The sequence below is a fragment of the Furipterus horrens genome, unplaced genomic scaffold (assembly GCF_987537825.1).
Source record: "Furipterus horrens unplaced genomic scaffold, mFurHor1.1.pri manual_scaffold_12, whole genome shotgun sequence".
Lineage (NCBI taxonomy): Eukaryota > Metazoa > Chordata > Mammalia > Chiroptera > Furipteridae > Furipterus > Furipterus horrens.
The window spans coordinates 51,919,286-51,934,918 of record NW_028327182.1 but is presented as its reverse complement, the minus strand read 5'-3'; the positions used below and the strand labels follow the sequence as shown (position 1 = coordinate 51,934,918).

General features: G+C 39.2%; 1 protein-coding gene across 1 annotated transcript; it reads left to right on the top strand.

Moving 5' to 3' along the window:
- The first annotated feature begins 2,279 nt into the window (after window positions 1–2,279).
- On the top strand, window positions 2,280–7,445 carry KCNRG (potassium channel regulator). The gene is given in 6 exon segments (XM_090258452.1): window positions 2,280–2,376; window positions 2,379–2,524; window positions 2,526–2,633; window positions 2,635–2,683; window positions 2,686–2,842; window positions 7,205–7,445. Coding segments are annotated over 6 exon segments (792 nt in total). The 5' UTR covers window positions 2,280–2,285.
- The last annotated feature ends 8,188 nt before the right edge of the window (window positions 7,446–15,633 follow it).

The window sequence follows — 15,633 nt, the reverse complement described above, 5'->3', positions numbered from 1 at the left end:
CTTTTTTTGAGTGAACATTTTTTAAAAAGGAAAGAAACAGGTAGAATGAACTTCCAGATTTTTCTACTAGGGGTTGATTTTTGCGAAAGTATAAATCTTGTGATAAGTGTACATTTTTAAGAGGGTGGGGATTCCAGCTTGCTTTTTCTCCTTAGGTATTATAAATTTATCACCAAAGGAGTTTGGTGCTAAACTACAGAAGTGTTATGTGGCTATATAAACAAAGGCATAGGTCTTTTAAAAAGTCTAATGTGGCAAAAGCAGGAAATGCAAAAGCCTCCTTTTAACTGACAGCTAAGTGTATGTTGTCCAAAGTATCAGGGCAACTATACAACCTACTTAAAGAATTTAAGAGTACCCCTGTAGTAGGTTGGAGTGTCATCCCATATACCAAAAAAGGTTGCGCGTTCAATTCCTGGTCAGGACACATACTTAGGTTAGAGCTCGATCCCTGGTTGAGGTGGGTATGCGGGGCAACTGATTGGTGTTTCTCACTTCAATGTTTCCCTCTCTCTAAAAATTATAGTAATTTAAGAGTAATAAGACTAATTTGACAATAGAGGAAACAATTCATCGGCTATTATAAAGTACAAAATATCACTAAACATTTTTTTTCTTTAATTTACAGTTGTCCCAATTTTTGCCTGTTGCTCTCTACTGCCCTGCCCACGCCCCTCCCCCTGCAGTCAATTCCCACCTTGTCCACTTGCATGGGTCATTTATACTAGTTCCTTGACTAGATAATCACTAAATGTTAATGCTGTCCTGTTTACATGAGATAAAGATGCCCTATCTCCCAAAGAGTAAAAACACTTAATTTCCTTGTTAAGAATTCAGATGAAAACAAAAGTACATAACCTTATCTTAGAACTGCTCTCTAGCATACTTTATATCTGCCATGGAACAAGATATTTCTTTGAAAGCCCAGAGTGTCTTTATCCCAGTCCTTTAATTTGGTTTGTTACAGAGCGAAAGGGGGTTCTTTCACGTGGGGCCTTGGTGTAAAACCCAACAACTAGTGTTGAGGAAAACAGGTCTTTATTTACAATATTCCAACCCGGGGAGGACAGTGAGCACTTCAGCTCAGAGCCCTGTTTTCCCTTGGGACCCAGCACTTCCCTTGCTCCCCAAAAAGCTCGAAGCCAAAAACATACCCAGAAGTTCCCCATCCCTTATCTGTTAGCTGTCTCCTTCAGGATCTGGGGTACGATGTCATCAGCCTCCGTATAACAGTCCAGGAAAACGTGTCATGTTGCACTGGATCACGCATGGTTCTATCTGCCCTTTCAAAGCCGCATGGACTTCTCTGCCGTCCTTGCAAACCATGTGGATCTCCTTTCCTCCTCTCAAAGCTGCATGGAGATCTCTTCTCAAAACCGCATGGAGAACCCAGCTAAAATGTCTGCGACCTATTTTTAAATCCCTGTCTGCGTCCTGTGATGCAGTGAGTGTGGTAACTGGTTCTGGCCATTCACAGAACCTTGCACAGGCTCTGTATGCTCTTTCTGTACCATTCTATGGTCCAAAACACCTCCCATCTTCTTGGGTCCTTGGAAGAACCAAAGCTATTTGTGTAACAAAGACACTAGCCACTAGCCACAGGCATGTGAAGGCATCTTAAAAGCTGTTTACTTTCCCCATTCCCCAACCCACAGGCTCCGGGGATTTTTGGAGACCCCCATTCTGTAACAGGTTGAAAGGAGAAGACAAAGAAGATGGGAAAAAAAGATGTCAACAAAATTTAAAGTAGAGAAGAATCACTCTAGTTATGAGAAGAGTCAGGCTGCAAGTATAGGTAATGGCTGTCTAATTCTTAATTGACAGTTAATTCGTGATTGAAATTGCTAAAGGTATCCAGAAATGACAATATTTCTCTGTAAATCTTAACCTCTGCCATGAGGACTAATAGTAGATAGGTCCGGGGAGAGGGAGTGCTTTTGTGTTCCCATTTTTAAAAAAATATACATTTACAATAGCTTTTCATGGAGAATTTTTTTTTTTTAATGGAATACAAGAAAGGGACCTATTTGACATCTGTTTTATTTTTTATTTTGTATACTGCAAGTTCCCAAGCAACTTAAATTTGCAAACACAGCTATGGATACACTATTTGCTTTATAGTAGTTACCTGGAAATTTAGGTCTCTTGTTTTTTTATTTTCCCTCTCCACTTAATCAATCATGCATAACTAGTAACATTTATGGTTATAGTTTTATTTACAATTTTTAAAAACTGTGACTGATGGTTTGTAGCCTCTAGTCTGAAGCAAGAGGAGTGGCCAGGAAATGGTAATTTTGAATGTGGGAGGGAAGATACTCACCAGGTTTTCTACCATAAAGCAGTTTCCTGCCTCTAGGTTGACAGGAATGTTAGATGGCAAGACCAAGAATTCAAGATGATTGGTGGCCAGATTTTTGAGGACAGGGATGGTGATTTATTTAGTTTAATCTTAGATTTTTTGAGTACTCAATGGCTTATATTACCCACTGTTATTTTAGACTATCTTAGGCTTCAGAGAGAGGCTTTTTTTCTATAAACTTGATCCTCTAGTTGATCTCTTAAACCAAGAACACCTGCTACAGCCAAGACCTGCTCTTGTGGAGGTGCATTTCTTAAGCCAAAACACTCAGGTTTTTTTTCAGGGTGTTTGGTTCTTGCAGCAAAATAATTGAGATGCTAACTGGATTACAGTGTTTATAGAGCAATCGTCAGCACCAACCTGGAGTAGTAATTCTTGCCCTCCTCAGATGACCTTACTTCCACTGCCTTCACAAAGACCTTACCATGACCTAATTTCGCAGTGAGGCTCAGACAGCATTACTGATAACAAAACTGTGGTCAGGTATTTTGTACTTTGAAGCATCTCTCTTCTATACCAGTTCCTGATGTTTCCCCTCAAAACTGAAAGTTTCTCATGCCTGAAACTCTTCTTGGAAAAAAATGATGATTCAAAATAATGTTTTGTGGTAACTAGTAGAGTTGGGTAGAATGACCAGATAACTATTGTCCAAACTGGGATACTTTTCAGAGTGAAAAAGGGTATTGTTATTATGTGGGACAAGAGGAATAAACCAAACTGTCCAGGAAAAACTTGGACTGTGGTACCTAAAGTTGTAGGAGGAAATAACTTTATATACGATCCATTCATTGCTAGTGTATTTGGCTTAGGAATGAATTTTTTACTAATTTATTATCCCCAGGAGATTCTTTTAGTGGGTGGCATAGGGAAGGTTCAATAGTTTGTCCTGATCTCATACTTCATGTGTATTTATTTTTTCAGGCCTTATTATTTGACTACTGATTTTTCTCCATCCCACTTTATTTTTAAACACCATTAAGACGGATATATCCCATGGCAAATCTGTTTTCCTTTTACATCTTTGGACTCTTAGACATCTAAAAATATTGGGATATTTGTCAGTTTGTTAAGGATAGTTGCTCCTGAGTCAGTTACTAACTTTTTCCCTCTATTGTTCTTAGTTGGACCCTAAGACTAATTTCCACTCTGCTGTCAGGGACCCCCTCCCCCTTAAATATATCTTAATGCTGTCTCACCATTATTTTACTAACTGCGAAAGTTGGGTTGAATTTTCAGAACGAAAAAAAGTCGCATATGTTCTTTACCTACAGTACTTAAAATTACTTTGGGAGGGGGAGTAAAGGTAGACATTATTTTGGGATATTTTCTTCAACAGTAAGCCCTCAGGAACGACGGGCCTTTGTCCCTCCCACAACACACCCCTTGGTCTTGCAACTGGAGAACACTGGGCAGTATATTCTTAACTTTTTATATTTTATAAATATAAAAAGAGGTTGAATGTCATTTTGGGAAAAGACAGCCAGATGAATTAATAGGCTGATTGTGAAGAAAAATAAGACCCTCTCATCTCAAGTGGTTTTAAGATACCTCTATGCATAACTTCATTTTCATTGGTGGGACACTAACATATTGGGTTGGCCAAAAAGTTTGTTCAGTTTTTTCCAGACAATGGCTCTAGTAGTGCTTAGTTGTCTTTAACTTTATTAGAAACAATTTTTGTTAGATTGTATTGTGACAGCTGTCATATCAGCATACTTTTAAAAAAATGGTGAAAAACAAAAGGTGAATTTTTGTGCAGCCATTTTAACATTGAAGATGGAAGAACATACGCAACATTTTCAGTGTGTTATATTATGCTTTATTGTTTCAAGAAAGAGGAAAACACAACTGAAATGCAGAAGAAAAATTTGTGCAGTGTATGGACAAGGTGCTGTAGCTGACCAAATGTGTCAAAAGTGGTTTGCGAAGTTTCTTGGTACTATTGACATTTTGGCCAAATAATTTGTTGCTGTGGAACTGTCTTACGCATTGGAAGAGGTTTAGCAGCACCCCTGGCCCCTACCCACTAGAAGCCAATAGGGGGAGATACCCAACCTATTCAAAATATCCAAATCAATAAAGTTATTGGTGAAAATGAAAAATGTGTTGTTTATTTTTTTAAAAGATTTTACTTATTTACTTTCAGAGGGGAAGGAAGGGAGAGAAAGAGGGAGAGAAAGATCAATGTGGAAAAGATAAATCAATCAGTTGCCTCTCACACACCCCCAACTAGGGACCTGGCCTGCAACTCAGGCATGTGCCTGGACTGGGAATCAAACTGATGACCTTTGGGTTTGCAGGCTGGCTTTCAATCCACTGAACCACATTAGCCAGGGCTGTGTTTTTTATTTTATGGACAAAACTAAACCAACTTTTTGGCCAACTCAAAACATAGAGGGGAAATTACCAGTTTTTTGTTATTTTGAATTATTGACATCTTTGGGGATCTCTTTTGAAAAAGGGATCCTAAGGAAACCTAAGGAAAAATGGGAGTATTGATTTTAAGAAGATAAAAAAGATATACTGGAAATACTAAATGCTCTTTAAAAACTATGCACTTGGAGAAAATAATTATAATCTTGAAAAACAAGATTAGAAACTTAGGATATTCTTGCATATACACAGCATCAAGTGGCTTCCCCTTTGTTATTAAAATGTTGTAGAAATACTACAAATCTTTTTCATCTTAATGTGAGAATGGTATTATTTAAACTTCCAAAATAGATATCCCAAAACCAGAAGCTATTTTTAAAATTAAAAAAAGCTTTTCATCCCCAAATAGTATTCTTTGCCATTACAGTTCAGATTTTTTTCCATCCCAGTTTTTTTATTTTTTAATTTTTGCTTTTTTTTTTTTTGTATAGTACCAATTTCAAAGTAGAGACATACCTGAATGAAGTGACATTATTGGGATTTCAGATGACTGGATGAAACCTGTGGCCTTAAAAGACCCACCTTAAATGACTGCCAAATAGCAATCATTTTTATATCTTGCTCACTCCCTGGTCTGACTCTGTCCATTCAGATGTGATTTGAAGGTGGAAAGTAGAGGAATAAGCCTAATTGCTCCTAGGAGTCTGGTGTGTCATCCAGCCATTCAGTATATTCTACTAATGTAATTTACTACTCAAAGGTCTTGTTAACCTAGCATGTTGCTCAGTAATTACCTCTCAAGTTCAAAGTACTAGAAATATGTAACTTGCATGTTGCAGATGTGGTGACATTATCAAGCTCACATTATGGTTACAGGATTCTAGACCATAGAATTCTGGTAGAATTTAGTTTGTCTCATTTTTCCTTTTTAAACTGTGTCAAATGGAAAAGTGTAGTTGTCTTTTAAGTTTTTAAAATACGTTTTGATTTTCTATTTCTCATTGGTTTCTTCTATCCTTTTCTGGTGCCTTGAAATATCATTTTTCAATCTGGCTTTATAGGGAATTAAGTGCTTCGGCTCAGTGATTTCTTGCGAAGTGCATTCCAGTTTGTTATAACCTACCATATACTATTTGTATCTTAATTTTATGAGATGTTCTGTAAGTTTTTCCCTTTGAAAAATGTTTCTATGCTATACAATCAAGATCTGGGGCTTGGGGGTAGATGGAATGATTTACTAAGGTTAAAAATTTACTATATCAGACATAATCATTTCTTGATATGTACTTTGTAGTTTAATTCTTACATTTTATTATTGAATTGCTTTGCCAACAATGAGCTTCTAAATGTGAGCTACAATAAACCACTCTATTTCAATCATAATTAAAGGAGGCTTGGGATATATCCCTATGGCTCTTTTTACCCCATAAAACTGCTGCCTGAAACTAATTTAAGTTAGCCTCTTCACATCTCATAGACAAATGGTGGGAGGACACAAAGACATAAAATATTCTTGACGATAAAGAAGGAGCAATACAGCTATATCTATGCAAATACATTATGTTGACATTATTAAAGCCAATATACAACCAATCTGCAAAGTTCAAATACATTTTTCTTGAATTATGTGGATTAGTTCTACCAAGTTTCCTAGGAAATAGAAAGTTTTGTCATTTCAACTCCAGAGGCCTTTTGACCCCATATTTTGCTTTTCAACATTATACAGTTATTGGGTAAAAACTGACAATAGCCCTGGCTGGTGTGGCTCAGTGGATTGAGCACTGGACTGTGAACTGAAAGGCCACCAGTTCGGTTTTCTGTCAGGGCACGTGCCTGGGTTGCAAGCCAGGTCCCCAGTTGGTGGCATGTGAGAGACGACAGATTGATGTTCCTCTCACACATGATGTTTCTCTCGCTCTCTTTTGCCCTCCCTCCTCTCTCTGAAAATAAATAAAATCTTTTTTAAAATCTGAGAATAAAATTGTTTTTAAAACACTTGACAATAAATTCTTCTTGATATTTTGTATCTGCAAAATTTACCTGAAGAAAATGCATTTGATAGGAGTATATCACAAAAGAAAGTGGGTAGTATCAGTGCTGATAATGGGTAAATTAGATCTAGGGGGAAAATTGTAAATGTATAAAGTGTTCATTAAATGATTAATTAAAACAATATTTAATATGTTTAATAGTTTGACCAAATTGCTCTAAAAAATAGTTTTTCAATGAAAATTCATCAGTGTTAGTTATATTCCTAAATGTAGAATTAAAATGACTTTGGAAATCATAGCAAGGTATCTATTTTCACTACCTTGAAATTACTGATTTGGATTTATAAATGAAGTGTCAAAAATATCTGATCAAAATGGTATGATACCTTTATGTGAGGTTATAAGTCAGATTTATGTGTTTAGTTTTATAGTTATTAAAGGGATGCTTTATACTTAAACATTTTTTGATATGTGTCCTTAGATATGTTTCTATAAAACCTGGTAACCGAAAATTGGCCAATGGAACTAATGTCCTTGGCTTCCTGATTGACACTTTATTAATGGAAGGCTTCTATCTGGTTAGCACTAGAATAGTATCCTCTGAAGAAAAAACTAAATGATATAGCTTTGAAAGGATAAAAAGGCCCGAAGCTCTCACCATGAACAAAGCAGCGAAACCAGAGGCTGCCATCATGCCAGAGCAATCTCAGAAAAAGAAATGAGTTTTTTGTTGTCTTTTAGAATAAAGAGAAATTGCCACTTTCTTGTATGGAGATTCCATATTGAAGGCATACATGTTAGTCAAATATGTACTAACTTTTTGGCTTTGTCTCCTACCGTGCCACCTGTGGGCAATCATACCTCAACACCCACTCTTAACTGCTTTCTACTTTCTGAACAGGATTGTGCACTTGATGCTTTGACACATATTCTACTTTCAGTGCCTTTTTCTATTTCTCTTTATCATGAAACTATACAGCTTTCAAGAATGGGATCTGGAATCATGGTGATTGATTTCTAATCCCAAATCAAGCACTTACTAGCTCTATGACTGGGACAAGCCATTTAACCTATTTGTGCCTCAACTTCTCCATCTATCAAATGGAGAAAAATATATGTGTTAAAGGATATATGAGGATTAAAGGAGATAATATACTCAACACATTTCCTGGCATGTGGTAGGTATTCAGTAACAATTAATTATTGATGTTGATGAAGAAGATGGAGCCCTTTACTTTGTATAGACTTATATGCCATCATAAATTATTTTTTTTACTTGAATATGAGCTCAACCCAGTCAATAGTGTTAACATTACCATGTGTTAAGTCCTGTGCTAAATATTTAGTGAAAGGAATAATATCTTTGTTACTAATTAGTACCTATATTTGGTGAAAAGCTTTTGAATAACCTCTACTAACATTTAAAATACATATATACTTTGACTTTAGTGTTTCCTCTTGTAGGAATTCTTATGTATGTGTCATTTTAAACAAGATAAAGGAACCATTAAGTCAAAGAGCACCAAGTACTTTGTACTTAGTAGGGTTAAAAAACAACATTGAGTGGAAACAGTTGAACACCATTTTAAAAAGTATAATTAACTCGTTCAAAAACATCTGTTAAACATTTGTTGGGCACCTATGCTAAGTTTTCAGGTTTAAAAATGAGTACGAAAGGAAACCTTATTCTTAAGGAGCTCACATTCAATTGAGAACATACATAACAGCAACAGATTAGAAATAAAGTCAAAGTTCATCAGTAGGAATGGATAAAGTATGGTTCATACAATGAAATACTATGCAGCCCTTAAAATTGGGGCAGCAGTTTACAAACTGATAAAAGATTGTCAGATATTGTTAAGGGGAAAAAAGCAAGGTGCAAAAAAATGTCTTAAGTGAAAAATACTTATTTTCATTTAACAATTTCCATTTGTGAAAAAAAAATTCATTTTCCTATATACCCATGGAATTTTCAGCAAAAATATGGGTCACCTGTGGAGAGGGAACTTGGTGAGTGGGGTTTAGGTATGGGAGAAAAAATTTTCACAAGAGCAGGTAGATGTATTATATATCAAAAAAAAAGAAAAAAAAGAAAAAAAGGGAGAGCCATAACTGAAAGATTGTGTGTGTGTGTCTGCACATGCACTCGCACGTGCAAAGTGGACTGCTTCGGCATAGTATGGCCTATTATCTCAAATACAAATTTTACTCTACCAGCCTTCCTCTGAAAACCCTTCACTTAATAAAGAAATTGCATTCCAGACATTTCTAGTAATTTCTTATAAATTTGTATACTAGGTTGTAAGGAAGATTTTTTTAAAAAATTTCCTAATCTTCAAAAGATTGTGTATAACCTAAAAGTGCAGAATACTTTAAGATTAGAAATGTTAAAGGTAGCAATAGAACATAATGACCCAAATAAGAAAATAAGTTTTCTGAAGAAGTGTTTTTCAAGAATATTTTATTAGACTTCCGGCCAAGATGGAGGCTTAGACGGACACGCTAGGTCTCCCTCTACAACTAGAGAGGAATACAACTACTTCAAAACAAAGGATAACTAGAAATTCCAGAAAATAAAACTACACGGAAGCCCAACATATGAAGTTATAAACCAGCGGTGCCATTTGGGCAGGTAAGAGTTAAAGAGGACAGCGCTGTTTGCGGTCAGCGGCAGGGCAGCGAAAAAGCCCCGCGGCAGTCAAGCCCCTGGCAGTGCGCGACCACAGCGCTGCGGAAAGCAGCCACCGCATCGCCTTGAACAGTGAGGCCCAGGGGGGCGGGAGGACAGATCCCGGTCTCCTAGCTGAATAACTGTGTGAATCCATCTTGGACCCCCGCCCCCAAAGAAAGCACCACAGGGCTGCGAAATAGGTCGCGGACAGGCACCGGTCGCTGAATTGTGACGCGTACACAGGCACTGCCCCCTACAGCAGGCCCAAGAAAACAAAAAGCATCTGTCAAAATGAGGCAGACGACTATAGAAATCCCGGTGGCACAGCTCATCAGGCAACAGATAGAGAACCTGACAGATGAACAGATAAGAAACCTGTCAGAGGCTCAGTTCTGGGCCATTGTTATCAGGTGGCTTACAGAATTCACAAAAGAGCAGGAAAAAGATAAGAAAGAAGCGAAAAACATTCATAACGAAAGGAACAAAACCGCATACGAGACAGATGGTGAGGAAAAAAAATCCAGAGTTCATTTCAACAAACTGGAATATGGAGAAGGAACAAGCAGTCAACCAATGCAGAGAGAGGAAATGGGAAGCAACAATGAGAGGATCAGAAACCTCTGGGACAGCTATAAAAGGCCCAACATAAGAATCATTGGTTTGCCAGAGAGTGAGGAAGATGAACTAGAACTTGAAAAATTGAGTGAAAATATAATAAAGGAGAACTTCCCAGACTTGGGGAAGGGAATAGACTTGCAGGTCCAGGAAGCAAGAAGAGTTCCCAAGAGACTGGACCCAGGGAGAACCACTCCAAGACACATTATAATCAAAATGTCAAAAATTAAAGATAAAGAGAGAATCTTAAAAGCAGCAAGAGAGAAGAAAAGAATTATGTACAAAGGGGTCCCAATTAGACTATCAGCAGACTTCTCAAGGGAGACCCTACAGGCAAGAAGGGACTGGTAAGAAATATTCAAAGTAATGAAAATCCAAAACCTACAACCACGAATACTCTATCTAGCGAAACTGTCATTCAGAATAGAAGGACAGAGAAAGTGTTTCCAGGACAAAATAAAACTGAGTTCATTAGATCCAAACCACTGTTATATGAGATGTTAAAGGGACTGGTTTAAAAAACAGAAGCTAGGGAGATGAAACAAAGGCAAACTAAACAGGCAACGAGAGTGGAAAAGGAACTGTGGGTACGGGAAGCATATTGGGGGGAGGTCAACAGGGAGGGGGAGTGGGGAGAGGGAGGGAGATGATATAGGAATTGGGGATCATGGTAGGAGGGAATGAAATAGACGAAGAGAGGTTGGGAGGAACTGTATGCACAACTAATGGACATAATCTAAAAGGGGGGGACAACTGGAGGGAGGGGGGCCACCGGGTGGAGGGGAGCAGAGGGAAGGGAAATTGGCACAAATGTAATATTTTAATCAATAAAACACATTAAATCTGAAAAAAAAAAGAGAATATTTTATTATGTTACAGTATTCCCAAAATATTTTTCCCCTTTGCTCCCTTCTGCCCACCCCCTCCCTTAGTTCATGTCCATGGGTCGTGCATATAAGCTTTTGGTTTCACCCTTTCCTATATTATTATTAACATTCCCCTATTTTGTACCAAACAATTATGTTTCTTAATCCCTATACCATTTCACCATTTCTCCTCTTCCCCTCCCAGCTGATAATCCTCCAAATGATCCCCATACCTATGATTCTGTTCCTATTCTGGTTTGCTTAGTTGGATTTTGTTCTTATTTTTTAGATTCAGTTATTGATAGTTGTGAGTATGTTGTCAGTTTAGTGTTCATAGTTTTGATTTTCTTTTTCTTAAATAAGTCCCTTTAACATTTCATATAATAAGAGCTTAGTGATGAATGAACTCTTTTAGCTTTACCTTGTCTGGGAAGCACTTCATCTGTCCTTCCATTCTAAATGATAGCTTTGCTGGATAGAGTAATCTTGGTTGTAGGTCCTTGTTTTCATCACTTTGAATACTTCTTGCCAGTCCCTTCTTGCCTACAAAGTTTCTTTTGAGAAATCAGCTGAGAGTCTTATAGGCACCCCTTTGTAGGCAACTCTCTGCTTTTCTCTTGCTGCTTTGAAGATTCTTCCTCTTGAACCTTTGGCATTTTAATTATAATGTGTCTTGGTCGTGGTCCTTTTTGGGTTTAGCTTCTTTGGGACTGTCTGTGCTTCCTGGACTTGTATGTCTATTTCCTTTACTAACTTTTGGAAGTTTTCCTTCATTATTTTTTCACATAAGCTTTCAATTTCTTGCTCTTCCTCTTCTTCTGGCAGCCCTATGATTCGGATGTTGGCACATTTAAAGTTGTCCCAGAGAAACAAGATGGCGGAGAAGTAAGTGGAAGCTACACTAACCTCCTCCCAGAACTAGTCTGGATTTACAACTTAATTTTGGAGAAATCATCTGGAATAACCAACCGAACACTAGCTGGAGAGAAGTCTTATAACCATGGAGAGACAGGAAAGGCCGCTACATCACAACATGACCGGTAGGGAGTGCGGAGACGCGGAAGGCCTGGCTGGGCTCACACGGATGGCAGCCGAAGGGACAGAGAAACAGCTCAGCAGCCGGGGATTCCCCCTGAGAAGGGCAGGGTCTAAACCCCCAGTTGAGCTCCCCAGCCTACAGCAACAGAGTGGAAAGTAAAATAGTATCCAGCTGAGGAAAGCGAAAAGCCACAGGGTTTCTTGCTAGTCGGAGAGAAACAGCTGTAGAAAAAGAGCTCTTAAGCGGATCACATACGAAAATATTTTGGCCCCCACTTACCCTGGGCTCGAGCAGAGAGAAGGCAGAGAGGACTGGAGACGCTTGAGGAGAGTTTGGTGTGGTGCCTTTGAGGGGAGAACTGGGGGAGCAGGTGACCGGGTCCCAGTGCTGATTCATACCCAGTGCTGCAGGCACACTATTCCCTCCACTCCAAGTAGCATCAGCCTGTGGGGAAGCAAAAGCCCAGCCTACAGGAATTAAGCTCTCACACCCAGGGTCCTTAAGCCTGACGGCTAATCACAGATTGAATAGATTTAACAACTAAAGAAGCCAGACAAAGGCAGTAGATCCCTGGAAGTCTCCAACAGGCTCCCTAGGCCCAGACTGGTACAGGATCTGACGCCACCAGGGGCAGATCCAGGAAGTGCAGATCATTCTAAGAAGCACCAACAAACAATAGGAGTCACAAAAATGGGGAGACAGAGAACCCCCCATCGAAAGGAAAGATAGAATCCCCAGAAAGAGTGCTAAATGAAATAGAGGAGAGCAAAATATCAGATATGGAATTCAAAACACGGCTTATGGAGAAGCTCAATGAGCTCAGCAGAAAGTACAAAAAACTCCAGAAAAACTACAAGGAACTTACTGAGAATTACACCAGCATGAAAAAGGACATGGAAGCTATCAACAAGAGCCAGGAGGAAATGAAGAATACGATCTCTGAATTGAAGAACACAGTAGAAGGAATTAAAAGCAGGCTAGAGGAAGCAGAAGATCAAATCAGCAAGCTGGAGGACAACTTAGACAAAAACTCCCAGACAGTGCAACAAAATGAAAAAAGATTGAATAAGACTGAAGAGGCTCTAAGAGAGCTGCAGGATAACATGAAATATAATAATATCCGTATCATAGGAATTCCAGAAGGAGAAGAAGAAGAGCAAGGGATAGAAAACCTCTTTGAAAAACTAATGACAGAAAACTTCCCTCACATGAGGAGAGAATCACGAAAGTCCAGGAAGCAGAGAGGGTCCCAATGAAGAGGAATCCCAACAGGCCCACTTCAAGACACATCATAATTAAAATGGCAACATTCAAAGACAAAGAGAGAATCCTAAAAGCAGCAAGAGAGAGACAACTAATAACATACAAGGGAGCTCCAATAAGGCTATCATCAGATTTCTCAGCAGAAACACTACAAGCCAGAAGGGAATGGCAAAAAATATTCCAAGCAATGAAAAACAAAGGCCTACAACCAAGAATACTCTACGCAGCAAGGCTCTCATTCAAAATGGAAGGTGAAATAAGGAGTTTCCAAGACAAAAGAAGGCTAAAAGAATACATCTCCACCACACCAGCATTGCAAGAGATGCTAAAGGGTCTGCTTTAAGAAGAAGAAGAAACAGAGAGGAACACGAGTACAAAGGGGGAAAATGACAATGAATAAGTACTGAAAGAAAGAAGGAACTTCTACCATTTGCAACAACATTTGCAACTAGAGAGAATTATGCTTAGCGAAATAAGCCAGGCAACGAAAGAAAAATACCTTATGCTATCCCCTATTACGGGAAACTAATGAACAGCACAAACAAATGAGCAAAATTGAACCAGAGGTATGTAAACAAGGAATAAACTAACAGTAACAAAGGGGGAGATGGGAGGGAGATAAGGGGGTAAGAAGGGGAAAGATCTAGTCAAAAAACATGTATAAATGACCCATGGACATGGAGAACTGGGTGGGGACTGACTGTGGAAGAAGAGGGGGCAGGGTGCAGGGAAGCAAGAAGGGGAAAAAAGTGGGACAACTGTAATGGAAAAACAAACAAAAAAAACTTTTATTGGGGGAAAAAAGAAAATATAAAGAATGGAAATGCAAGTTCAGTGAATATTAGAAGGACAAGGATTTTCCTTCACACTGTATATTTTTCTCCCTATCTGATCCCTCCAGAGTTTGTCATTCTAGAGAAGTAAGTAATGACATAGGTTTCTTTGCATAAAACTAATAAGACCAGTTGTTAATAGAGGTTTTTTTTTTTAACTAAGACTTTTACTGGAATGTCATGCCTGAAGGAGACATGCTTGGGCTTTGGTTGTTACCAAAAAGCCCTGAGGAACTGGGATTGACTTTCAAAAGTAATAAAAGTCCACGGGATAAAAGGCCTGGTACTTTGGATGGATGCCCGGTCCATGGCAATCTTTCCAGGGGAGGAATGGAGGTTTGTTTTCCTGAAAACTGGCTTGATGGGACCTTAAGGCACAATGGAAAACCAGAAGGACTTGGAAAAGACAGGTGTTTACAGGCAAGGCTGAATGCCAGGTATGTGGTTCTGCTTCTGGGCCTTGAAGGGCAGACTGAAGGTCACCCTAAATGTTCCTTGCGTAAGTTCCAGCAAAGCGGAACTAAAGATCGTAAGTGATCATTTTCTGCTCTTGTTGTGTTTATGCAAATGAACAGGATAAATTAAAAATGGACTTAATGCAGTCCCTTTAATGACAAGGAGGGTAATCCTAGGGAGAAAAATCACAATTCAAGGAAAATCACAATGCTCAGTGGTGGACTGTAAAGTAGTGCAGCTAACCATCTTTAAGGTTTCTTTTCATTTGAAAGTTAAACTATCTCTGTGGCATTATCAAGGATGTTTAATTTACAGGCAAGAAGAATATCAAGTGCCTTGCAACTGGATGTCTTTCCGATAAGACAGTCCTACAGATTTAGAGACGTGTATGTGGGTTATGTTATATAAATTAACATGTGTTTTCTGTTTTCAAAGGGCATAAGCCTACGATCTCATTACCTGAGTGATTGCCTGTACGTATAGGCCTCACATAATCCTGTCTGCATCGCTGCCTCTTGAGACTCAATGGTTTGACTGAACTAAGTGGCTGGGTTGGTGAAGAATGGGGTGGTCTGTGGGCTTCATTTTAAAACGGGTTTCTCTTGGGGGGGACCAAGATGGCCGCGGAGTAGGAACAGTGTTCTCAGCTCGCTCCTGTTAAGGAGACAATCCAGGAGGAACAAACTCGGGGAGGAATGACTGAGTGAGTGGGAATATCTGATAACGTGAACGGGGAGGAGATCGTGGGAGCAGCGTGGAGGGGGGTGGAGGGGTTTATCACAAACTGCAGGCTGAGTCATTCTGAGACTCCGTGCATTTGCAGTATCAAGCCGGAGAGCTCACTAGCTGGGAGTGAATTCTTGTAGGGAGTTAGGGAGAGGATTTGGCCGAAAAAGCCAGAGGAGGGAGAGAACAGTGAACAACCAGGACTGGGAGAAACTGTGTGACCTGAGTCTAGAGAGAAACATCCTCAGCTGCAACCTCCGACGGAAAGCTCGGCACCCCGGGCGTGCCCAGCACTTGCGCTAGGGCCCTACAGAACAAAGGAGCAGTTTTGGGGCAAGGAGACGGGCCGCACAGAAAAGCTGCTGCGGAACTCCGGACCGGGGGAGAACTGTGTTCTTGAAATCAGTGTTTGCTCTTTAGTCGCGCTAGAATCCCACAGAA